General features: G+C 49.0%; 2 protein-coding genes across 3 annotated transcripts in view; both read left to right on the forward strand.

The window, feature by feature from the left end:
- Positions 1–82: 82 nt before the first annotated feature.
- LOC123808846 (GSK3B interacting protein) lies at positions 83–13,201 on the forward strand. 2 transcript variants are annotated; one of them, XM_045823733.1, is made up of 3 exons: positions 83–193; positions 8,778–9,036; positions 11,898–13,201. In XM_045823733.1, the coding sequence occupies exons 2-3, from the start codon at positions 8,779–8,781 to the stop codon at positions 12,057–12,059; spliced, it is 420 nt and encodes a 139-aa protein (XP_045679689.1). In that variant the 5' UTR covers positions 83–193; position 8,778; the 3' UTR covers positions 12,060–13,201. The 2 variants fall into 2 exon arrangements, with proteins under 2 accessions (XP_045679689.1, XP_045679688.1); XM_045823732.1 differs by lacking the exon at positions 83–193 and adding an exon at positions 207–484.
- A 3,815-nt stretch (positions 13,202–17,016) lies between these two features.
- The window catches only part of AK7 (adenylate kinase 7), a 60,456-nt gene continuing 51,466 nt past the window's right edge, over positions 17,017–26,006 (forward strand). The window contains exons 1-2 of the mRNA XM_045823058.1: positions 17,017–17,121; positions 20,917–21,105. Of these exons, the coding sequence (XP_045679014.1) occupies positions 17,017–17,121; positions 20,917–21,105 (294 nt within the window). The remainder of the gene's footprint in view (positions 17,122–20,916; positions 21,106–26,006) is intronic.

Genomic DNA, 26,006 nt, shown 5'->3' on the forward strand with positions numbered 1-26,006 from the left:
GCGGACGCTGGCGGAAGTGACGCCACACTGGGCGCGGGAGGCGGGAGGAAGGGCCCGGAAGCGAGCAGTTCCGGCTCGGAAGCGGCGAGGGCGGGGAGGGGGAGAGGGGGCGGCGCCGCCGCAGGCCGGCTCCGGACGCCCAGGGAAGGGAGGACCGGGAGGGCGGACCAGGAGGCCCTGGGCGCGCGCGCAGGTGAGCTGCGGCCAGGCTGGCTACCGGGGGCGCGGGCCGGGGGCCCTCCGAACGGGGCGCGGCGCTGCAGACCGGGCCGCGCGGGGCGGTGGCGGAAGGGGCCCGCCGCCGGGAGGAGAGGGCTCTGGAGGCGGGCCGGGCCTGGGCTGCCCCCCTCCCCTCACTCCCGGACGCGGGAAACGGACGCCGCGGGGAGGAGGGCTGCGGCCGCTGCCGCGCATCCCCGCCGCCCCCGAGTCTTGACCGGTGTTGCCCATCGTCAGCAGGTTATCCGTCGCCCGGCTCGTGCAGGTATCGTTTCCAAAGCTTCTTCGTGACTGTGTGGCGGCTGGCAGCTCACGAAGCGCCTTCTGCGTCCTGGGTGTGCTGCGCCCGGGACCGGGAAACTTGAGTTTTCGAGGATCTGAGAGCAGAGCTGCTTTCTGCGGGCCATGCCCAGGCCTCCCGACCCCGCGGAAACGTGGGCGATGGGCATCTGCGCCCTGGTGTAGCCGCCTTGGAGGAGGCAACTCCTGCAGAGGCCGAGCTGGCTGTTAACTTAGGCAACCCCGAAAGGCCTGCGCGGGGGTTCGTCGGCCCGCGAGCCAGACGCCTGCGTTACGGTCCCAGTGCCGCCACTTAGCCGAGCCACTCTGACCCGGGCTCCGCCATTGGAGCCTTTGCCAACGGTGAGCGTATTCATGTCGAACCTCCGGCGATTGTTAGGAAAATTGAGCGGTAGGAGTGAGGAACGAACCTCAACAGAGTCCTGATTCCTGTAGTTCCATTAAGCGTAGGAAATTAAAACGATCTGTTTAAGGAGATTGTATTTGTTGGTAACTCATGAATGCGGTAGAAAAGTGTACTAACAGCCCCAAAATATCGTCAGATAGGGAACGCTCTAGGTCCCTTCCCTCGGCCACCTTTTCGCGTTAGATCCAGAGTGCTCTCCCGAGTGTGCATTGCTTGGGCAGCTGGCGCCCCTGATCGTGGCGGGTTTGCCCCAAGCATGCGCAGCAACTTCGGCTCCCTTGCTCTTACTTGCTAAAGGTCCATTAAATGAAAGTCTTCGCAACTGCTAAGGTGAAAAGGGTGAAAAATCAGGCAGAACCTTCAAGGAGCGTGTGTTTTGTAGTGGATGATCTGTTCCTGTGTTCAGTATCTATTTATTGATCCCCTGCATGAGCCAGGGACTGTTCTAGATGCTGGGGATACAGCACTGAACCAGTTAAGGTCCTGCCTGGAGTTTACACTTTGTTGAAGGCAGGGGAAACAAATAAAAATCAAACCATATGACCGTGTGGTGATAAGTGCCATGGGGGGCAATATACAGGCAATGGAGATTTGTCACTTTTATATAGAGGGGTAAGGGAAGGCCTCTCTTATTCAATAATGTGACATTTTTGCAGAGACTTGGAGAAAACCAGGTAGCAAGGCCCGTGAGTACCTGGGAGAGTTGTTGTCCAGGCAGGGGGAGCAGCGAGTTTGAGGCCCTAGGACCAGAGCATGCCTGGTGGGTGAGCTCAAGGAATATCGGGAGGGAGTGAAGGGGAGGGTGGGTCACATTCAGACACAGAGGAGTTGTGAGTCAGAATGTGTTTAACTCACTAATGGAGGAACCCACAAGATATTCAAGTTGATGTGCAGTAGTGTAGGAGAGATGAAATCAGTGAGAGAAAAACCAATGTAATAAAATGGCAAAGTTAGCTCAAACCTGGCTAGTGGGATTTTCACTTCCAGCTAAGATAGACTAAGAGAAACCAGATTTACTCTTCACCTGCGGTTAAAAGAAAAAGTGAGCAAAAATATATGAAACGATTGTTCTTAAGACTTTGCATCATGCGGTGCAGGACAGTGATCCCTGAGAGGCAAGCTACAGACCAGGTGGCTCTGCGTCCCAGCGTACTGCCCGCAGAGAGTTCCCCTCCCGAGAGGAGAAGCCCGCATAGAGCCTGGCAGCCTCCCTGAGTTGAGGCCGTGGAACCGGGGGTCCACAGACCGCTGGGTCGGAGCCCTGGAAGGTAGAGAGCTGGAGAGTGGGGGCTGTGGGGATGTGTGGAAGGCCCCCCTCCAGCCTGCAGCTCAGCAGTATCAGCACGTGGTTGTGAAGAAGCTACCCTGGGCTGGGGGCAGAAAGGATTTGGGGGGCATCAGAAAAGACCAAGGACAGTTCCTGTTTCTATCACCCAGAGTGGAAAACCTCATAATTCATTCGTCTTTGGGGAGAGCTCTCAGAAAGGGTTTGCCTCTGCAGTCGGGCAGAAGTAACCAGAGACTGAATGCAGCCTTGATTCCGCCTTAAAAAGTTAAAAGCAAGGCTCAAAAAGAATAGGGTATTTTCAGATAACTTTCCAGGACATTTTCAGATAACTACACTCCAGGACAATGCTCAGTAATGTTTATAAGAATATAAAAATATCTAGCACTATACAAGGTAAAATTCACGATGTCCGGAATCCAATAAAAAATTACAAGCATTACAGGCATGCAAAGCAGCAGTATACAGCCCATAATGAGGAGAAAAATCTATCAAAACTAACCTAGAAGTAACAATGAAATTAGTACACAAGGACATTAAAACGCATTGTAGCTATTCATATGTTAAAAAAAAAAAAAACTAGGGAAAAGATCGGACAAATTAAGAAGAGACAGAGCAAAAAAACATTTTTTTAAGACCCAAGTAGAAGAAATTAGGCCGGTACTACAGAAGAAACCATTAGTGAACCTGAACCACAGCAACAGAAACTAGTCAAAGTGAAACACCAAGAGAAAAGAAACAAAAACATTAAGGAGGCAGTGAGGAGTAGGACAACTTCACTTGGACTGATAGTCATGAAAGTGAAGTCTTCAAAGAGAAAGAACAGATAAAGGTTTGAAGAAATGATGGCCAAATTTTTTTGAAATTTATTGAAAACTATAAACCCAAGGGAAATGGCTCAGTGAACCCCAAAGCAAAAGAAACAGGAAGAAAATTATAGCAACAGGAACAAAGATAACAACAATGGCATCAGATTTCTCAAAGGAAACACTGCAAGCAAGATGCTCAGAAGAAGCATCTTCATTACGCAGCCTTGAAAGCGGGGGAAAAACTTGCCCACCCAGGATCCTGTACCCAGCAGAAATGCCGTTCCCGGAGGCAGATGAAAGAAGACTTGTCCGGGCATACAGAAGCCGGAAGAATCCGACGTCAGCAGGCGTGTGCCGCAGGCCGCGTTGCGGGAACCCTGCCCGGCACAGGGAACGTGACGCGGGTCGTAGATGCATTTGTCGGTCAGCACGAAGGAAGGGGGGCACCGGAAGTAGTGTCTGTGTGGTGTTAAACGTAAAACGCGTTTTTATCACCTAACTCTCTTCAAAGATAATTGACTGTTTAAAGCAAAAATAGCACAAAGATGATGGTATACTCTTGTGGGGTTCTTATTGTATATGTCAAAAGGTAGAATATCACTTTTGAAGGTACATTGTCATAAGTTAAAGCTGTATGGTATAAACTCTAAGATGACCACCATCAACACACATAAAGAATTATAGTCAGTACCCTGGCTGGTGTGGCTCAGTGGATTGAGCACCAGCCTGCGAACCAAAGGGTTGCCGGTTCAATTCCCAGTCAGGGCACATGCCTGGGTTGCAGGCCAGGTCCCCAGGGGGAGCATGCAAGATGCAACCACACACTGATGTTTCTCTCCCTTCCCCTCTGTCTAAAAATAAATAAATACTCTTTTAAAAAACAAAGATTATAGTTAATAAGCCACCAAAGGATATAAACTAGACCTAAAGAGTAGTTAGGCAAAAGTAAGCAAAAATAATAAGGAAAAGGGAATAAAGTACAGATGGGACAAATAGAAAACAAACACCATGATAGACAGTAATCATATTAATTATAATAATCGTATCAATAAGCACAGTAATCATATGAAATGCAAACGGTCCTAACACCCCAGTTAAGTGACAGAGATTGCCAGATTGGACAAAAAAGCAGTACCAAACTATATCCTGCCTACAGAAAACCTAGTTTAAATATAAAACTATTTATATTCCCATTCTCAAGAGCTTAAAACGGCCTGTTATGTCAGAATTAAATTCCCCAGTCCTAGGTATCAGCACCCTGTCAAATTACCTGTTAGTCCCTTAACATTTCCCTCCAGTAGACCAGCCAGCCTGGTCTCCTCCCTCCAGCTCCTGCCACAGGAATTGTAAGGAATCCTGTGCGGACTCGCTTATGCGTTGTTCCCTGTGAAGAAGTCTTCAGAATTCTCCAGTCCTTTCCACTCAACTATAACTTTTCATCTGTGTTCATTCAAAATCAATTTTGATGGACCTGTTTTGTGAGTCAAACCCTATTATAATCATGATTATGTCATAAATCATGGACTATCAGAGCTCTCAAGAACTAAAAAAACTTCCTACGGGTTCCCCTTATTTTACAGGTGAAAAAAACCATGAGTCCAGTGAGGTTACGTGACCAGCCTAGGTTCATGCAGGTGTAGTGGTAGTGTTTCAGTAGGGCCAAGACATACCGATTTCTCTAATTATCTGCACTCACAATTAAGTACGTTTCTTAGGTTATAATTATAATGCGTGTGCATGGCGTTAATATTTGTGTACATATTTAATGTATGTGTCCCGTCTGTCCAATGAGGCGGAAAGCTACCAGTAGACAACTTTAATTAGTGTGCCAATGCTTAGAAAAATGCCGGATACATAGGTACACAGTGGATTATGATAAATGACTAATAAATTTAGAGTCTGAATTGACAAGACTACAAAATATAAGAAGTAATTCTTTAGCTTTTACTACTTGAAAGAATGATAGTTTCCCTTAATAGATTAGCTAAGCTTCAAAATAGATTTTGTAGCATGTATTTATAAATCTGGCTCCTCGTTTATATAGTGAGTTTAATTGATTACCTTTACATTTCAACCATGATATAAACTCGGTACATTGTTGTATTATCCACAAACATTCACGAAGTCCTAGACCCGCACTAACAGTAGCCACCTAGCTATTAAAATTTACACGAATGAAAAGGAAACAAAATTAGAAATTTAGTTCCTCAGTCACTAGAGCCAGACTTCGAGTGATTAATAGCCGTGTGTGGCCAGTAGCTACTGCATTAGACGGCACACATACACGACCTGTCTGCCATCACAGGAAGGCCTGCCGGTCTGGAATTTCTCACACAAGGGTGAGTTGTTTTGACCGCAGAGCAGAAAACCAAGGACTTTACAGGGTTCGCATGGCTGAGCCAGCCTGACTGCAGGTGTGGGCGGGAACCGCGGTGCTCGCCTCGGCAGCACGCGCCCTAGAAGTGCAACAACACGAGGTTGGCAGGGCCCCCACAAGGGTGCCACGCAGATGCATAAAGCGTCCCGTACTCTTCAAACCAGAAAGTGACTGTCGTAGGGAACCCTTCGCCCAAGCGGGCCTGTGTTTCCTCCTCAGTGCACAGACGCAAGAAGGTAGTAAGTTCACATTTCATGTTTTACCTGCTGTTTAAATGCATGTTTATCTTTTAATATTTTAATTGTGGTTGAATATCTGTGTAAATGTCTACATAGTGAGGTGTCTACCCAAAAAGCTTTAGTTACCGGGATGAGTCATCGAAGAAGTGGAAGCCACTTCTCTGGGCCCTGTTGATAAGGCCACCCAGGCGCCGCTCTGGTTCTGTGACTCCTGTTATCTCCAACTGCCTTCAGGGTTTGGGCTCTGTGTGCAAACTGCTCAAGGGAAAATTTGATTGGCGAGGCTGATTACCACCCGGAATCAAGCATTTGGACAGAGCTCTTGATTTAGGACAATTCATAAGCGCCTTGCCCGCTTTGAGATGGTTACTCGATTGAAACGCCCATCCCCAGTGCCCTGCGCTCCGATGGCGGTGCTGGCATTACAGAGTGCAGAGCGTGAAACCTGTAACAAAGGCAGCTCTCCAAAGAAGCAGTGAGCTTGACAAGTACTCCGGGCCTCCTTTTGATAGAACCATCTGAACTGCCTGTTTCTATTGCCCATCCAATTGTGTAACATAAATTGTGGCCCTGGCTGGTGTGGCTCAGTGGATTGAGAGCCAGCCTGCAACTGCGAGGTCGCTGGTTCGATTCCCAGTCAGGGCACAGGCCTGAGTTGCAGGCTGGGTCCCCAGTTGGGGGCGGGTGTGAAGCAAACAGTCAGTGTAGCTCCCTTACATCGATGTTTCTCCTCTTTTTCTCTCTCCCTCCCCCTCTCTAAAAAATAAATTATGACTGTTCCAGAAAGAAAGGACAGAAAGTGGAGTCTCCAACTACATTCACATTCTTATCTGCTGGTAGGGTGTGGACACTGGTGGACAGAATAATGCCCCTTCCCAGGAGTTACCCATGTCCTAACCCCAAAGCTGTGAACGTGGTACCCTACATGGCAGAGCAGACTTTAGGTTTCTCATCTCTAGAATTAGAAATTCGTGTTGTTCTAAGCCCACCAAGTTTGTGATTATTTGTGACAGCAGCAATTGCAAACTAATGCAAGCATATTGCTACTCAAATTCTGTCAAGATTTTAAAAGTACTTTCATATGACAGGCACAAAAATGTGAGGGTTCCTTTTCTTTTTTTAACCTCTTCCATAAAGCTGCTGAAGAGCTAAATCACTGCTTTTCATTGCTGGTGATATCCACCCTCACTGAAGATACTTGGGTTGCCAGTACAGGGAGGGAATTCACCGGCTCCGCTAACGCGCTGAGGTTACACAGCCGCCTGGCTGGGGCGGCCTCTCTCGGTGACTTTCCTGGCCCTGCTGGTTCCCCTGCTCAGCACCACCTCGGGCTGGTTTCCCTGGCGCACGCAGGGCGCCTGCCAGGAACAGCTGGAGCTCGCCTGTATCCTGGGTTCAAGTGACTAGAAAGAATTTCGTGTGTTGATTAGTTTAGGGCCCTGTGTAACTGGGGTTGGGGTCAGTCTCACCCAGAAGGGGGCCTTATGATTCCCCTTGGGAAATCTGGGTGCTTTTAGGCAGGGGAAAGGCTATTGATAAATAAGGCCCTGTTGGAACCAACAAAGAAGAAGTGATAATGTTACCTTAAATAATGAGTTTGAGATGTTTTCAACTTCTATAATGCTTCAATGATCTATCTTTTTTACTTATGTATAGCATCATTAGAAGTTCCAAAAGTCTGCTTTCTTATCTGTCATTCAAAGACATTTTAGAAACAAAATCTTCAGTCTAAGGAAATGCCTCTTTCCCTGTGTTGCCCCTTGGTGCTGGTCGTTACACAACGTACAGTGCGGTGCCCGGCGTCCTGGCCCGCGCGGGCTCTCCCGTCCCCGCACCGCATCCCCCGCCTTTCTCCGTCATCCAGGTCCTGATGGCAGAGGACCAGATTCTTGTTTTAAAAACGTGCTGCTAAGCTGTCTCATAGAAACATCTTTTTCGTGTGATGATGATTATTATTTCTGACATCCCTAGTTGAGACACTTGATTACTTAAGCCAAATTACAATGTGTGGTATTCGTGATGCTGAGAGATTTATGATGGACAGGCCCATTTTGAAGTCTTCCAACTGACTCTGTTGGGTGGGGTGCTCTTTCTTATACATAAAACCAAGTGTGAAGGAGTATGATGATTATTTGTAAAGTAGAAATTGTTAGAAAACGCATTTTCACTATCTTATACAGTAAATCCATATTAGACTTCAATTTTCTGACAAATTGCTCCAGCAATAATTGGTAAATCTATAATTAACTTGCATTGTTAGGAGTGACCGATTCTGGAAAGCGCTATCGGATGCTTGATATAAAAGGTCTTTAAAACGTGTCATTAGTTGAAAGAGGACTGCAGGAATATCTTATTTGTACATTTGCTATGTGATTTTAAAAGAGATTCATGTAGTGCATTACTAATTGTCTTTAGCAGGTAGTTTTGACTTCTGTGAAAGACATGCAGCTGTAGGAACTCGAGCTCCTTAACATTCTTGCTGATAGTTTCATGTGACTTTGCAGTAGAGTCGCCCAGAAGCTCTGAAGACAACACCCAGAAAAATCTCACAGAGACTTTGATTCAGTTTCTCTGAGGGTGGTCAGTGGCTGGGGACATCATTCTCCGCCTTTCAAATTGGCAAATGTTAAAAAATATTGGAAAGAATGTGGTTTAAAGAGAGAGAGAGAGCAGTCCTTCAGGTTCTCTTGGTGGAGTTTACATCAGCGCGGCCTCCTTGCTGTTGAAGGGTGAGTCAGCATTACACACGGGAGGTTGAAATGAGCCTGTGCTCTGACTCAGCAGTTCCCCTTCCGAGTATCCTAGAACGATGAGGACACACTTAAGAAGCGCGCGTTAAGATTTTTCCTGAGGCATTGTCTGGAATGACTAAGAACTAATATTTTCCATTCTTACCAATATGGGAGTTACCCTTTGGGGGAGAAATGGAGAACAGAGACTCTTTCTTCTGAAAATCTGTAAGTGTCTGATATTTTGCTGTGAAAAACCATTACAAATGGTTTTAGACAGCGTTTTCCAGGAAAGCTGTCGACTACTTAATGTTCTCTACTAAGTAGCAGTTGTAAGGTGTAGGTACTTTCACTCAGACGGTAATATTTGGAATGTCTGTCTGTAAAGAAGGTTTATGTCTCCTGTTTTGCAGAATGGAAACCGATTGCAATCCCATGGAGCTGAGCGGCATGTCCGGGTTCGACGAAAATGCAGAGATTAATGGTTTCGAAGGAACTGACATGAAAGACATGAGGCTGGAAGCGGAAGCGGTGGTCAACGACGTCCTCTTCGCCGTGAACACCATGTTTGTGTCGAAGACCCTGCGCTGCGCCGACGACGTGGCCTACATCAACGTGGAGACGCGGGAGAGGAACAGGTACTGCCTGGAGCTCACAGAAGCGGGGCTCAAGGTGAGCGCCTTTCCCTCCGCGGACAGAGAAGTGACTTGTGTCTGTGCCCCCCCGCCAGTCAGAGAGGGGGCAGGGCCGGGAAAGAGTGTCGAATGAGAACTCAACACGCAGTAGCTTCCAAGGTCTTTTCAAGGGAAACTTTTATCTAGGGATTTTTAATAACCCTAAAGTCTTTTGTCAGCGTGGGGAAATGGGATTTATTTTAAATTGGATTAGCAGTGTCCCTTTAATTACTGCCCCCCAAATTAGTTGATTTGTTTCCCATAGCTGAATATGCCCACCAGAAGCATGCATCTCCCCACCTGCACCGGCTGAGTTTCGCGGCCACTGTATTGAGAGGCCCTTCCCACCTCCTGGAAATGTCTCCTCTGTTCAGACAGCGCGCTCGACTCCGCCGTCGGGCCGCACGCAGTCGGTCACAGCAGGCAGCTGCCCCTCCCATCGCCAGGAGTGTCCTCTCGGCTCCTCGTTGCACGGAGCTCGGGACTGCGAGTGAGCCTCCCCAGGCAGAGTGGCCTCCCTCCCTACGGCCTTGAACCAGAACCCTGAGTCTAGAAGAGTAGAAAGTACCACCGGAAACCAACTTTTTATTAAAAAAAAAGACTATGAAATTTTTGACCTGCTGAACAAAGTAATAGTCATTAGAAACTCCAGAATTTAGTTTTAACTGTACTAATTAATTCATAGTCCATCTCGGTCAAAGTTCCCTGACATTTCTGTTTCTCTGTATGTTAAGCGTAATCCCCAAAACTTGCACAGAGTTATAAGACCTGAGCAAGTAAGAATGTCATGGAATAGTGTGTTCAATGGCCGCATGAATGTTTCCTTATTTCTCTAGATGCGGTTCCCTTGAGATGTGTATGTGAACCACGTGTTCTGTGTGTTCCGTGTCAGAGGATCCCGTGCCTTGACGCGAATTGCGAAGCCGGCAGCCGCTCCACTGCCCTCGGTTGCCGCGCGGCAGCCCCGTACCTTGCCGCCTGGCTCAGGGAGCAGTGCTTGCTTTACCTGGTGTTTGCGCGCTCCTTTCTGAGTCCCCAAACCTGTACTGGAAGCCTGCAGTCTTTAGCAATGGGCCTTAAATAGAAACAGGCAAATCGAAAGTGGGCGTGAACGACCCCGATAAATTCATTCTGCGTTATGTCAGTGAAGGCTGCGGGGGCTGGGGTGAGGTGGGCGGGGCTCTGATGGGGTCGGAGGTCTTACACACGCGAGTCAGAGTGAGCGTGGGTCAGGTAGGCAGCCTGTCCGAGTCCGAGTCTTTACCTGTAACCTGGAGATTAAACGTAAAAACTAAAGAAGACCGGAGGATGATTATAAAGTGCACAGTTAAGATTGGATCACTTAATATAAAGCCTGGCGTGCTGGATATTAAATAACTTTTCAGCCTGATTCGGTTAACATTCACTGAGCACTTACCGCAGGTCAGGAATTGGAAGTGAAACCGGGTGTAAGACGTGATCCCGGTCCCCTGAGAGGAGCGGCCTAACAGGGGTGCGAGGGGCGGATGGAACTGTGACCAAGTGGTCCCCGCTTACCTGCAGCCCCGCTGTCCGCTCTTCCAGTTCTCTGTGCTCAGCCACGTCTCCGAACAGTGAGCGGAAAAGGACAGAAATGCACACCTTACACATTTTAAATGGCGTGCCTTTCTGAGCAGCGTGGTGAAATCGCACGCCGCCCTGCCCCGCGCTGCCCAGGACAGGAGTCGTCCCTTTGTCCTGCGTGGCCTTGCTGTCTCCGCGGCCGCCGTCCCGCACGCAGCCGCCATCTCTGTTACCACATCGGTTGTCGGAGAGAGGGACCGCAGCCTCCAGACTTGTACTGCAGTGTGTCGTAATTGCTCTGTTTTACTCATTAGTCTCGCTCATCTCCTGCTGTGCCGAATTTGTAAATTAAGCTGTGTCGCGGGTATCTGTGTACTGGAAAAACACAGTCTGTGTCGGGTTCGGTGCTCTCCTTAGCTCCACTCGCAACACGACCCTGTGGATAGGGGGCGCTGCCGTTCACCGTGCGAAGTGCCGCGGTGAAGTGTGGCCCTGGAGAGGTGGGAGGCGTCGTCCCTGGGTGTCCGCCCCTGCTCCTCATCAGAACAAGACCAGCACCGCCTCTGCCGCTAATGACACGATCTTGCATCTTCTGTGGCTTGGATAAATGTCGTAAGAATTCAGCGTTTATAGAGGGAGTTCAAAGCTTAGTCAAGTCAAAAACTGAAGTAATTTTGCCCTGTACTGTGCTGGTGAACTGTGGTATTTCATTATTTCGGTGGAGAGAAAAGCTTTTGCTGCGTTTAGAGAAAAAAACCCAGAATAACATTCCTTTTTATTTCACAGAGTTATGCATTTCTCCGTTAGATAAGTAAATGTATTACTGGTGTGAAATGGCCTTTCAGATAACTATATAAAGCAGGATTAAAGTTATGAACACTTTCCAGAATTCTTTATAAAAATAAGCCAAACCAAATATAGTGATAAAAGTGTGGATTGATAATTATCTGTTATAGTCCCTGTATGTAGCAGGCCTTAATATATGTGGACTTAAATTGAAGCATGTTTTAGATTATGAAAACAAAACACTGTTTTGTATAGCTTTTTACATTTTTTCTCCGCTTTCCATTTGTTTTAGGACCAGGAGTGGGTCAATCAAACCATTACAATGTAGAGGAAAAAATTATGAAAAGAGCATTTTGCAGGGGTTGTTTCTATTGAGTTATAAATTGCTTAAATATTAAAGATTGTACCAAAAATGCATATTTTACCTGTTGATTGAAAAAGTATCATTAGAGGGTGACCCATGTAAACAATTGGTTTTTGCTGTCTGTGCCTCGATGAAATCCAGTTACTGACTTCACTGTTCCCTTGCAGGTGGTAGGTTATGCTTTCGACCAGGTGGATGATCACCTGCACACCCCCTACCACGAAACGGTCTACTCCCTGTTGGACACGCTCAGCCCTGCCTACCGGGACGCCTTCGGAAACGCGCTGCTTCAGAGACTGGAAGCTTTGAAGAGAGACGGGCAGTCGTGACTAAGCTTGTTCCTGTTCGAGGGGCGACGGCTGGAACAAAATATGGGCATGAAGCTTGAAACTCTTGCTTATGGTCATAGGAGAAAATGCATCTTTGGTTTTGTGTTTTCATCATTTCTCGCTTCAGATTTGGCTTCTGACTGAGAACATTATTGACTAATAAATCATCTGTCTTAGTTCCTGATTCGTGAAGGGAATCCTGAGGCCATTGCTGTGATAGCATCATTAAGACATTCAGGTTTCTGCACATAGCATCTCTGCATTTCAAAACGGAATCACTCTTTCATTCTCTTACTCCAGGGCTTCGATGCTGCCAGCACTCTCTCTTACATAGGAAAGTCTGTATTTGCACAGTAACATAGGAATTAAAATGACCTAAAGGCAAACTTCGATTCAGCTTGCTAAATCAGGGTTTACTGCCAGCTTGGACTAACGTTACAGTAATTATTTTGGTACTAGCCTTACTGGGAACAAATTATCAACTAGTTTCCCCTGCACAAATTTTAAAATTCACTGCTTCACTTAATCTATTTGTATTACTGATACGGACTGATAATGACGTGTTCATTATCTATTACTTAGCTAGTATTACATGAACAATAGGGACAGAAAAGTTCTGTATTCCTTGTTTGCAACAGCCAGCCAACTAAGAGGACAAACCGTTAGCAAATGAATGTAATGGTTACTTTTTCCAAGGTACTTAAGCACATAAGCAAATAGGGGAACAGGCTCCATTCTTCACAAAAAGCATCTTCAATGTGTGGGATTTAAAAGAAAGAAGATTCTGATTTCTTAAAAAAAAAAAATATTTTGGCCTGTGTTGATCCTTCTGATGAATGTTTGTTTACATGATGTACAGTATATATGCAGAAAGTATTTTTGCTTCCACATTTACTTTCTATAATGTACTGCTTTGGTATTCCCGCAGCGCCCCCTTCCCCAGCCCGTGTGCAGTGTTTGTCTCAGTGCTACGTCCACGATGTAATGCGAGTGCAGTGTGTGGGTTCGAAACCAAAGGGGGAAGGAAGCACTCTGAGACTTCATGTGTGAAAAGGGAGACTCTGTGTTTTATATTTTATTACAGGTACTGATATTTATAAACTTAATAAACTACGCCATGCCGCTTCATGTTTTCCAGAAAATGTTGAATAGTAAGATTTGGGGACACCGTTTTTTTTTAATAATAGCCTAAAGTAGCAGCTGTAGAAATGCTGAACTAAAATTCTGCACCTTGACACACCTTCAGAAATTTGTCATTTGCAGGCTTTTCTAAATCATTATTAAATATTAAGTACTTCTAGGCCCTGAAGATGATGCAGGCCAGAGCAGGTTTGCATTCGGTCCAGGTTACTCTTCATTGTCACACGTCACTGGTGGAATGCTGCCGTCACGGGGGATCACGCATACTCATTCCTAGCTCTCCTGGCGGATGCTCGACTACTGGGCAGTGGAGTCCGACGTCAGGGTGGACTTCCTGTTAATCTCAGGCTCACTGGAAAGGGTATTTGTAAAATCCGAATAAACTTCTGTTTGCTCAGTTTGAGTTTTCAGTATGAAGAAAAAGTGATTGTGTGTTTAAAAATTGAAATTGATCACTTGGTGATAAATGGTTGATTCCAAGAGCCTCCGTTTCCATTTTTGCATTCAGTATTATATTTTCACGTGAATTGAGTTGCTCTTTTCATTACTCTGAAAGAGGAGCATGGGGAGACTTAGGAAAATGCAGATGTTAAAACCTGTTTTCCCTAGATTGCGTAAAGAATTTCACCAGATCAGGTAAGCCTTCATTACACTTCCAAAGGGGGGGAAACTACAAATAGCTCTTATAAATCTACAAGAAAAAAATGAGAATGAACAAATAATACGATCAAACTGCTCAGAAAAAAAGGGTACAGACGTCTAGTAACCACTTGAAAGGTACTCAGCCCAGCCAGTACTTCCACAAAGGTAAATATCACTTGCTAATTTCACCTGTAATTTCATCACGTCTCTTATTTAAGTAAAATGGTGCCAGGAAGGGTCTAGTGAGAGGGCACTCTTACATCCATTGGAGTGCGTGTGGGTGAGACCTTTCTGGGCAACGTCGGTGATACAGCCTTTTCCAGAGCTTGTAACTTCTGCGCGGGCTCAACCCTGGCAACTTAGCATGGGGGCGGGGGGGGGCAGTGGTCCACCAGGGGGTGTGCTGCAAGGGTGTCCGTTTTCTCTAATGAAAAACCGAGTGGCTCTAAAGGTGATTATGTTAAGCTATATAATTCTCTTGATGGGAAAATATTCAGCCATTAAAAATCATGAAAAGGCAATGGGGAAGAATTTACATGAAAAAATATATAACTTTTGGAAAATACTCTTCTACGTAGTAGGAAAATAAAATATTCTACATGTTCATAGTCCTCACTAGGTGGTAAGAGGTAATTTTCACTTTCACTATTTTTTTCACATTTCCTACAGTTGCTTGTGTATGCAATATTTTGCCATGTACAGTGTGCACCCACGTTTTTGTGCACGTTATACCTGGGATTACTGTGCCCATGGTATGTAATCTTTACGCTCATGTATAATGCGCATCCTTATTTTTCCCTCAAAAATACAGGTGAAAAGGGGCGCATTATACATGGCAAAATACGGTACTAGTTGAAGGGGAGATGCAGTAGATGAGGGGGTTGGAGGTAGCTGGGGAACGTTTCTGCCCAGCAAAAAGCACCACACTGTGCTCAGCTGGGTCTGCTCCCAGGGAGGGGCAGCGTGATGATGAAAACAGCGCATACCCTGTTCCTCGTGGTGACCCGTCCCACCTTTCCTCCAGGTCCAGAACCCACTGTTGCACTTCCAACCCAGCAAACGGGTGTGTGGGATCATGCTCACATCTCCTTGCGTTGCACACCACCGTTCTCTCTCCCGGGTTCAAAAACAAAATGTGGTGTCAAGGAGAACAGGTTGGGAAAACACTGAGGGTCTGTGTGATGCGTTGACTCCAGAACTTGGCCTCCAGCCTGCCTGGCCTCCAGCCCGCCTGGTCTGTGCTAACATAGCTGAGACCACAGGCTGGGGGTTTTGCTCAGAAAGCCCACCTGTGAGCAGTCCGGGTGGGCAGAACCAAAGCCTTCCAACGCCACCAGCTTACCCCATACAGTGTGTGTTAATAAAAGCGTCTCCTGAACTCGGGTGATATGAAAGCTGATTTTGAAAGAGGGAAGGAATAACAAAAAAGGATGTGATGGTTGGTGTAACAGAATTAACCATCTCTTTTCCTAACCTACCCGTATGTAAAATTCTCTGGGAGCCACCCCCTTATAACTATGGCACAAGCGCATTTACACGTCACCAGTAATGTGAGCAGTAAGAATGAAACAAAGGTGAGATATTGCATAGTAGCATGAGCAGTTCATAACTTTCAAAGTACCTACCTGCTTCATATCAATAGGGGAGCTAAAATTCCAGAAATGATGCATCTAGTGAATTCTGGAATATTTGATCTAACAAGTCACCTGAAAGAATGCCAAAAATACCCCATGGAGTTTTGTACTGGTCCTGCGTAAATATTTTTCTATTTAAATCGACAGCACTTTACCGTTGATTTTTTTTTAAAGAACATTGCTATGAGCAAGCCGTCCCCAAATTGAGTTTGCAAAATTTCAAAATTGTTAACGATTTTATCAAAACAGGTTTCAATGAACCGTATGTAAAAAAGAAAAGGGGGTGGAGACAAAAACAAAAAGCGAGGCCCCTACTGGGAGCAGCGTGCCTGAGGTCTCCAGGATAAAAAGGCGTTCACCTTGGGGACCACCACTGCAGAAGATGCTTCTGTGCTGGTCTTACCCACTCCTCACAGCCCTGTAAGGCTGGTGTGTTCACTCCTGCTTCACGGCCGAAGTAACAGCCCCAGAAAGGTTCACAGGTGGGTCCCAGTCTCCAGCAAACGCCTGCAGAGCTGTGTCTCAACGCCAAGTCGTCTTCTGGAGCTCCTGGGCCACCTCCATTTTTGAGGCAATCAGTGGTTTAAAAAAAAATAAAAATTGCTGCACGTATTAAATGTTTACATATAGCAAGTTTATGTTTAAAGCCCCAAAATGCTTCCATGGCATCAGGCTATTCCAAGACAACAAATGGCAAGATGTAGACCTAGTCCACCACGGCCTTTGTGATGTGATGACCCCTGGCATAAGGTGGATGTCATCTTTCCATTTGTCAGTTCATCTCGGCAACTGCATAGCACAATCTCACCGGGAAAGGTCAACGTCTAAATTTCATTCGTCCCTTTGTGGATGGGGGTGGTTGAATGCCCAGCACAGCGGCCTCCAGCTGCCTCCACCCCACCCACCACGCCCACTCCCGGAGGTCTTTCAGAGCTGTTAGGAGACCACCCCTACACCAGCTGAGCCCCCTGGACCAAGCAGCAACTGGCTGCCCACTGGAGACCACCCACGCTGTCGTTCAAGTGTCCATCCAGGACCTGAAATTCCAAGGCAACGGCTCTTCTTTGCAGTAAAAGATTATGCCACGTCCTCCTGGTCAGACCATCCCACGCTAACTTCGACATTTCGGGGGAGGCCAAGGCTGTAGGCTTTACTTTCTCATCAGGCTCGTCAGTAGTTTCAGCCCTCGCTGTCAAGTGGGCACTCGGACGTTTCCAGAGTCTCCGATGGAAAAGAAAAGGAACAGAGGACGCGCCCTGCCCGAGGGCACCCGGCGTGCAGCAGGGCAGAGTGTGGCCCTGGCTGAATGCACCGGGCGCGGCGGAAGATAGAACTGGCTGGGGACACCCACGTGACTCCCAAGGTGGGTCAGAGCCCGAGGAGCGCGGGAAGCCAGTAGCCCCGCCCCAACCCAGGAGCGCCCCTCCCAACACCCTAGGCCCCGCCCCCGGGGGCAGTGCCTAGCAGTCCCGGGACCGCGATCCCGAAGCCTTGGCAACCAAAGGGACGCTTTCTCCTTAGCAACCAGCACGGCTCCCACCATGGCTGAAGAAGAGGAAGGTGCTGCCCATACGGAGAAAGTTATCCGGATCCAGAGGGTGTTTATAAACCTGCTGGACTCATACAGCAGCAGAAACATCGGGAAGGTGAGCGGCAGTGGGTGAGGTCAGGGCGGCACGCTGACCCCCAGCTCCCGTGCCACCGCCCCGAGTCCCTGAACCCAGAGAGGCCCTGTGCCACGGGGAGGGGGGGGGGGGTGCTCTCAGGGCCTCTGCCAAGGGAGGGTCCCTCGCGGTAGGCATTGCGAATACCTCCAGGGCCGCAGTCTGAATCCAGGCTAGACAACCGCCCCCCCTGGAAGTCTCCCCTCCCACCCACCCCCAAATGAGTTCACCGGCCGAGCCCCGGCCCCTCCCCTGTGAACAAGGGGAAACCGGGGCTCAGAGGAAGGAAGGTACCGGCCCAAGATCACTTAATGAGGCGAGGACAGAACCTGGAAATGGAGCGCAGGTCTCTGACCTTCTGACTGGGCTCCCTTCCCACCCCACCGCCGCATCTGAGGCAGGCCACTGATGCGACAAAGAAGCCCAGAATAGTCCCCGGGATGTAACGTACAGCGTCGCGAACACAGTCCATAACACTGTAATAACTACTGTGGTGCCAGGTGGGCACTGGAAGTCTCAGGGGGACACTTTTGTAAAGGATGTGATTGTCTAACCCCCATGCTGTGCACGTAAACCTAATGCAAAACAGTATTGAATGTCAGCTGTAACTGAAGGACAACAGTTTTAAAACCTAAGTCCCATGGTTCCATCGCCCACCAGGCATTTTCCCTCCAGCGCCCCGTTCAGCACACGGTTGGAGCGTCTGCTGTGTGCCGGGCACTGTTCCGGGCCCTGAGTCCCCCCACGAAGCTCTGTCCCCTTCTCCACCCTTCACCCCTGGAAAGTGAAGATATCCTCAGAAAGAGGACCCTGGCGCCCTCCATCTGTTAAAATGCCCAGGTGCGAAAAGAAAGCCATGATTTGTATCATTCCCTGAGGAGGACGTACTGATTTTCCAAGACTGGGGTGACAAATTATCACAACGTGGGGGGTAGAAAACAATAGGACTTATTCTCTCCCAGTTCTGGAGTCCAGAAATCCATAATCAAAGAGTCGGCCAGGGGGGTTCCTGGGGAGGCCCAGGAGGGAATCTGCTCCGTGCTCCTCTCTCGGCTCCGGGTGGCCGCCAGCCGCCCGGGCCGGCCCTCGGCTCACCGGCTGGTCACTCCCCCCGCTGCCTCCGTCTCCACGTGGTGCTGTCCCCCGAGGGTCTCTGTGCCCGGACTCCCCTCTTCTCAGGAGGACACCGGGCAGGGGATTAGAACCCACTGTAGTCCGGCATGCCTTCAGCTGCAGCTGCAGAGACCCGGTTCCACGTGGGGTCAGACTGACACGTTCCAGGCGGACAGGCACTGGGGTGCGGGGGGGGGGACTGTTCGACCCAGCATGCCATCTGCAGTTGTCAGTCAGAAATGTATGGATTCTTAATAAAAAATAAATAAGTAAACTCTCTCTATAGATTTAGATATATAATTTATAAAAACAGTATTTTTTACCCGGCTGGCGTAGCTCAGTGGATTGAACGCGGGCTGTGAACCAAAGTGTCGCAGGTTCAATTCCCAGCCAGGGTACATGCCTGGGTTGCAGGCCACAGCCCCCAACAACTGCACATTGATGTTTCTCTTTCTCTCTCTCCCCCCCTCCCTTCCCTCTCTAAAAATAAATAAATAAAATCTTTTTAAAAAAACCAGTATTTTTAAGGTTTTATTTATTTTTAGAGAGGGAAGGGAAGGAGAAAGAGAAAGAGAGAGAGAGAAACATCAATGTGCAGTTGCTGGGGGCCGTGGTCTGCAACCCAGGCATCTGCCCTGACTGGCAATCGAACCTGCGATGCCTGGTTCGCAGCCCATGCTCAATCCACTGAGCTACGCCAGCCAGGGCAAAAACAGTATTTTTATGCAGCATGCCATTATGGCAAACAATATATATGTGATATCATATGTATTGTAAATAATAGATAGCTACTAGGAGAGACTAAAAGCACATGGCCAGAAAAGGAGGAGAAGAAAGAACAAGGACAACCAAAGCTAAAACAACGCAATCGCATAATATTTTTAAAGAAAGGAAAACTTGAAAACCACAGGTGCAGTATGAACTGCTTTGTGTCCTTCAAAACGACAGCTGCCGGTACAGAAGAGAGAGGTAGGTGGGTCACCTATATATAGAAAGCGTCTCGGAGGATACACCCCAGAGACGCAGCCCGCAGCACCTCTGCAGGGTGGGGCTCCCTCAGGGCACCTGCCCATTGGCGGACACAGACAACCACGTGCTGGGTGCGGCCGGAAAAACGCTGCTGCCCTCAAGGTCACGGCCTCTCCTGGGCGAAGACCGACAACCGCTCATTTGTAGAGTCCACAAGATGTCCCAGTGTGTGGCAAGTACTCGGAAGGAAAGAGGACATCCCGTGCTGACCTTGAGCGAGGGCAGCTGCTTTACAGAGAATCGCGTGAGAGGACTCTCCAGTCTGACACGGGCTGAGGGTCAAGCCCGAGGCACTCGTCTCGGGTGTCACGACAAGGGCAGAGGCTCCGAGATGGCAGGCAGGCTGGTGTTTTCAGAGGCCAGAGTGGCCCAGAATGGGGGGCGGGGGGGCGGCGGGGCAGTGACCCGGAGCTCCAGGGCTGACTTGACTGATGCAGGAGACACAGTGCCCAGGGCCCATGAGACTTGGGGGCCCACAAAAAGGTTTCCATTCCCTTGAAAACCAGAAGGAAGCAACTGAAATCTGAGGCTCAAAGATTGTTTGTCTTTGTAGCAAAACACATATAAAGTATAATTTTAAAGGGTTTTTTATTATTTATTTATTTATTTATTTTTAGAGAGAGGACTGGAAGGGGAGACATCAATGTGTGGTTGCCTCTCGTGCGCCCCCTACTGGGGACCTGGCCTGCAACCCATGCCCATTCCCTAGACTAGGAATCAAACCAGGGACCCTTTGGTTTGCAGGCCGGCATACAGTCCACTGAGCCACACCAGCCAGGGCTTAAGTATAATTTTTAACATTTTTCTGTGGAGGAAAGGGCCCATGAAACTCAGAATTCGGCCCCGCTCCACGCCATAGCAGTGCCCCACAGGAGCTCCGCACTCCACCGATGTTTCTTGCCCAGATAGCGAAGAAGGGTCCAGCACAAAGACCCAGATCACGTGGGGTCAGGAGCTGGGCTTACCTCCCCAACCCCACAAAGGCCACTGGAATATTTAAAAAGGGAGGTGACATGGTTGAGATTAGAGGGAGGGAAAGAAGAAACTTTTTCTCTCCTGTTGATCTCTGATTACTCTTTAACAGCGTAGCTTTAGAATAAAACTTTTCATTTGCAGAGGTATTTTTTTTTCAAAGACTTATCAATAGCAGGATTTTCTGGTTATTCCTTAACTATCCAGGACCTCTCCTTCTCAAATGGCAAGTAATTGCTGTTGTCTGTACTGATAACCTAGAAATAAAAAGCCCCAGTGAGAGGCAACAAGCGTTTCCTTGAGATCCAAAAACAAGAGCTCCTTGGGAGTCACTGATTCCAGGAGAAGGCCAAAAGTGTTCAGATTAGGGGAGAGGGGTGCAAAGGGGTTTTATGAGAGAGGGGAGGGGGGATGATCACATGAACAGAAGGAAGAATGTCTATTGGTGTTACCAAGCCCAGGAAGGAGTTTCCAGGGGTGCAGATTGGCTGAGTTATCCTTGAGCTCTACAGAGTGATGATGCTTATTCTAAAGACTGGATTTTATTTCCATGGGTGGCCCCTCCACCAACCGTCACTAAGGCCAGTTTTTAGACCCGCCCTTCCTTCACTGCCCTCGCTCCAAGCTGTTCTGAGGATTGGGGGAATGTCTCTTGTCTTGCAGTTTCTCTCCAACTGTGTCGCCGGGGCGTCACTTGAAGAAATTCCAGAAGAAGAGGAAGAGGAAGAGGAAAGCGGGTTGCCCCCACCGGAAGCCTCCTCATTCAGGCTGAAGGAAGGCACGTTCCAGATCGTGGGCACAATCTCCACCCCAGGAGCCCCGAGGCCCAACTTCGCCCTGGAGACGTACTCCGTGAGTCCCCGGGGCCCCTGCTGAGGGCAGACAGAGCGGGGAGCACCACCGTCCCCCTCGGACCTCCCCACAAGGCTTCTCGGTCCCTCTCTCCTGCAAATGTGGGGGGACAGGGAAAGTGAGGGACAAGGTGGGGGCTGGTCTTTGTCCTTTAAAGGAGAATAACACCACTGTTGCTACTTGAAAGAATTGAAATGAGATATTCTTGGAAAGTACAAACCTAATTTGGACTTTATTCTGCCGTGCCTTATCCCAGTACCCCTCAGGGCCATGGGGGCGTGCTCTTTGTGAACAGAAAAGCTCCTCTGGTCACAGGCCACTCAGGAATGACATGCCATTGCATTGCTGTCTCGCTGAGACACGTGGCTGCCTCCACATGGCAAATTCTACACAGTCCTTGTCCTGAGACATTTCTGTACCTCCAAGAGGGGTGTCCCTACCAGGCTGTCCCATCGGGTGATGGGAGCATCACCCTGCCTGATGCAGCTTTGCACACTCTGTGCCGTGGAACAGACTCTCCTCTTCCCTCCCCAGCCAGCCCTATTCATCCTTCCAGATTTAACTCAAGGTGTCATCTCCTCCAGGAAGCCCTCCGTCATTTTTACTTATCCCCCACTCCCAGTTTGGTTTCTGAGCCATTTTCTTATACACCATAGCATTCTTTACCTGCATCAGTCATAACACTTTCTCTTTTTTAAATGCTTTATTTATTTATGTTTAGAGGAAGGGGAAGGGAAGGACAAAGAGAGGGAGAGAAACGTCAATGTGTGGTTGCCTCTTGCACACCCCCTACTGGGGACCCTGCTGGCAATCCAGGCATGTGTCCCGACTGGGAATCGAACCAGCGGCCCTCTGATTCACAGGTCGGCACTCAATCCACTGGGCCACACTTGCCAGGGCCGGTCATAACACTTCCACACATCATTGTTATTATCTGTCAAGTGTGAGTCTCACTGACTATAACTATCAGCTTCTTGAGGGTAGAGACTGTGTCCTATTTATCCTCCTGCTTATCCATGCATCTTAGGCACTAGCACGGCGACTGGCAGAAAGTGGCTCTCAGTAAGTATTTGTGCAATGAATGAATGAGTCCCCGCCACCCATCTTTGGGAACTGTCTTCACCCCTCTCACACTCTTCTGGGTCTTCACTCACCACGGGCTTCTCTCTTTCCACCAACACATATGCCTAAATCTTTCCCACTGTGAGACACCTAGTGTCCTTCCCGGGAACTGCTCGCCTCTTCCTCTGCCCCGGCCCCTGCCACCAGTGACCTTCAGAGAGGGTCCAGCCACATTGGCAGGTCCCACTCTGGCACGCCCCAGCCCCTGTTCCCCCAGTGCCAGCAGGCTCTGTCCCCATCCCCCCACTTCAGAGGAAATGACCTAGCCAATATCGCCATGAGCCCCGAGTTCCCACGGGCCTCCTTCGCCTGGCTTTCCAGGAGAAACTCTCCCTCCTCCTCCAGCAGCCTTCTGCTCTGACTTCCCGGAGGCACCTGAGCGCTCCACTTGGGTTCTCTTGCTGGCTCCTCTTCTTCCTTCCGGCCTCTAAATGCAGTTTCCACCGTGACCCGTGTGGCTCAGTTGGTCGGGCGCATCCTGCAAAGTGAAAGGTCGCAGTTCGATTCCCGGTCAAGGCACATGCTTGGATTGCAGGTTTGGTCCCCAGTCAGGGTGCGTATGAGTGGCAGCTAACAGATATTTCTCTCTCACATCATTGTTTCTCTCCCTCTCTTTCTCGCTCCCTTCCCCTCTCTCTAAATGTTTATTTATTTATTTATTTATTTATTTTTAGAGAGAGGGGAAGGGAGCGAGAAAGAGAGGGAGAAAAACATCAATGTATGGTTGCCTCTCTCAAGCTCCCCAACTGGGGACCTGGCCTGCAACCCAGGCATGAGCCCTGACTAGGAATCAAACCAGCGACCCTTGGGTTCACAGGCCAGTGCTCAATCCACTGAGCCACACCAGCCAGGGCCCATCTCCTTACCAGCTCTCTAAGGGGCACCTCCTTTCCCAGAGCCATTTGCCTTAGTTTGGATCCCCATCCCTCCGACCATTCGCACCAGCATCCGAAGCAGAGCCTGTGCATTGAGCTCCCAAAGGCTCCATCCGCAGAGGAGCCCAGAGCTCACAGCCTAACAGGGCCCCTGCGACGCAGACAGTTCGTTCCACGGCAGCGCAGCAGACATGACAGCAGAGGTGGGCGCACAGCAGCGCCCAGAGCCCCCTGGAAAGGGCAGGTGCTGAGTTCTCGGTCTAATCTACAGAGCCAGACGAAGGGAGCTTCAAACCCCAGCCCCGCAACACACACACACACAGATGGAGGCCTTCTGACTCCTGTGGTCTGGAGGCCTCCCTCAGCACAGAGTTCTGCCCACGGCCCTCTTTTCAGGAGGCTGGGGCTGCTAGAGAGGTAGCAACTGAGGCTGGGCCTCTAGGACTGCGTGGATAAGGGAGATAAGGGACAAGGAATGCCACCCAAGGGGGACCATGGGACTGAGTTCCTTTGACATAGGAGGCATCGGTATCGCAGGGGCCACGGGGAGGAGGCAAGGGCGGTGTCAGGCGAGAGAGAGTGGTGGATGGAAAGGTTCCAGGCTGTTAGAGGCACCTCTGCCTGACTCAGCAAACCCGCTCCTCCTCCCTCAGCATCCCAGGCACTGCTGCTGGAGCTAGGATTCGCCCTGCCCACCCAGCCCCAGGGTCCCCTCCGGTGAGCCATGAGCGCACATTCCTCCAGGTCCTTCGAATCGCCAGCACTCACTACCTCTGCGACAGTGCGAGGCTGCCAGGCTGCCGGGCCAAGCTGCGTGAGCAGCACCCTGTGCAAGGGGGCCAGGCTACGGGCCCAAGTAGGGACCAAAAAGCATCCTGTTCTGCTGGCTCCGGTATGAGCCAGGGTAGATGTCTTTTGATGATTTTTCCACTAAGAGCAGATTGCGTTTATCTAATTTGTAGAAGAGCTTCATGTGTGCTTAGGTGTGCCCTTGTCTACATTATAGTCTATAATTATTTGTTAAAAGTTGTCCCAACAGCAAACACAATTAACAACAAAACAATACACACACACACACACACACAGCTCCTTAGTGTCAGCAACCTTGTAGAACTCATTTTTGCCTCCATCCTCAGGGTCAAAAACAGGGCCCACGAATGTTTGTTGAGGGAACAAACGAATGCACGAACGTGGTCACGCAGCACCTGGTCAGGACAACCGTTCTCTGGACGTGTCTGTTTCCTCTGAAATCGCTCGGGCTACGATTTAACAAGCATGCGCATTTTCCTTTGGGGCTCCCTCTCCTGTGCTCTTCCAGGCTGGAACCGTAGATGCTTTATCTTCTTTCTCTTGGATCGCATCTGGAACACAGGTCTTCGATTTCTCCTGCGTTCTTTCTTCCTTTCTTCCACATGTCCTTCCGGAATCTAGTCCAGTCCTGGGGCTACCAGGGGAGTAATGTCCTCTCACATCGAGGACACAAAAATCGAGGTTTGGTCCAGCATTCTCAGAGTGGGTTCTGTCCCGCACGCTTAGTCGGGAAAAGACATCACGCGGATGGTGTTACGGGTTGCATGTCTTATTGCATCCCCCCAATAAAAGACATGTTGGAGTCCTAACCCCCAGCGGCTCAGAATGTGACCTTGTTTGGAGACAGGGTCTTTACGGAGGAAATCAAGTTAAAAGGGGCTCGTGAGGGTGGACCCCTGATCCAGTAGGGCTGGTAGCCTCGTAAGAAGGGAAAATCTGGACCCGGGCGTCACCCAGGGAGAAGGTCATGTGACGATGAAGACAGACAGCTGGGATGTGTCAACAAGCCCAGGAACACCGAAGATTGGCGGTGAACCCCCAGATGCGCGGAGAGACATGGAGCAGATGGTCTCTCACAGCCCTGGAAGGAACCAAGCCTGCTGACACCTTGACCTTGGACTGGTAGACTCCAGAACTGTGAGACACACATTGCTGTTGTTCAAACCATTCAGTCTGTGATACTTATTTACAGCCATCCTAGGAAACTAGTGTGGCTGGATACCAAAGGACACAGGGAACAAGCTGGAGAAATCAGCAGTCCATGCTGTTGAACTTGACATGGATGCATTCACCTCGCCAAGGTAGTCCTCCAGGATTAATTTAAAAAGGCATCCACTTTTCTTTGGTACTCCAACCAATTGTGGTAAGAGACCAAGTTTGAGCTGCAAGGTTCTGTTTTAAGGTACCTCGTCAAGGGCCTGTAGGGACCGTCGGATCCTCAGGACACGTGCAAGCACTGGTTTGGAGAATACGAGGTCCTCGCATGGCTATCTTAACCCTCACCATGATATTGCTCCACTGGGAAACAGGCTGGCATCCACGCAGCGAGGGGGGACCAGCTGAACACCATGGTCACCGCAGTTACTACTGTCTAATAAAAGAACTTTATATTTTAACCATTAAAAATGTATGCATTTTTAAAATACTCCCACTCTGGCTGATGTGGTTCAGTGGACTGAGCATCAGTCTATGAACCGAAAAGTTGCTGGTTCAATTCCCAGCCAGGGCACATGCCTGGGCTGTGGGCCAGGTTCCCCAGGTGGGGGCTTGCAAGAGGCAACCAGTTGATGTATCTCTCACACATTGATGTTTTTCTCCTTCTCTTTCTCTCTCCCTCCCCCGTCTCTAAAAACAAATAAATAAAATTTTAAAATAAAAATAAAATATTCCCAACAGTCAACTGTAATAAGACACCTTCCATCTAGAAGGAGAGCAAATTGATTCCATCTCAAGGATTCCAAAACAATCCCCATAAATCACTCATCAGCACTTCTGAGTGATTCGAGACACATAATTGCTCGGATAATCTTGCCCAGAGTTGGAGTGGGGTTTAAATGCCTCCCACAGTCTTTTCCAGTGTGTTCTAATTCTTCC

Source organism: Phyllostomus hastatus, unplaced genomic scaffold (assembly GCF_019186645.2).
Source record: "Phyllostomus hastatus isolate PE091 unplaced genomic scaffold, TTU_PhHast_1.1 phas_scaffold_501, whole genome shotgun sequence".
In the NCBI taxonomy this organism is placed as follows: Eukaryota; Metazoa; Chordata; class Mammalia; order Chiroptera; family Phyllostomidae; genus Phyllostomus; species Phyllostomus hastatus.

Coding starts and splice junctions, on each gene's coding strand:
- LOC123808846 (XM_045823733.1), top strand. CDS start 8,779: ATGGAAACCGATTGCAATCCCATGGAGCTGAGCGGCATGTCCGGGTTC. Junction 9,037..11,897: donor TCACAGAAGCGGGGCTCAAG/GTGAGCGCCTTT, acceptor GTTCCCTTGCAG/GTGGTAGGTTATGCTTTCGA.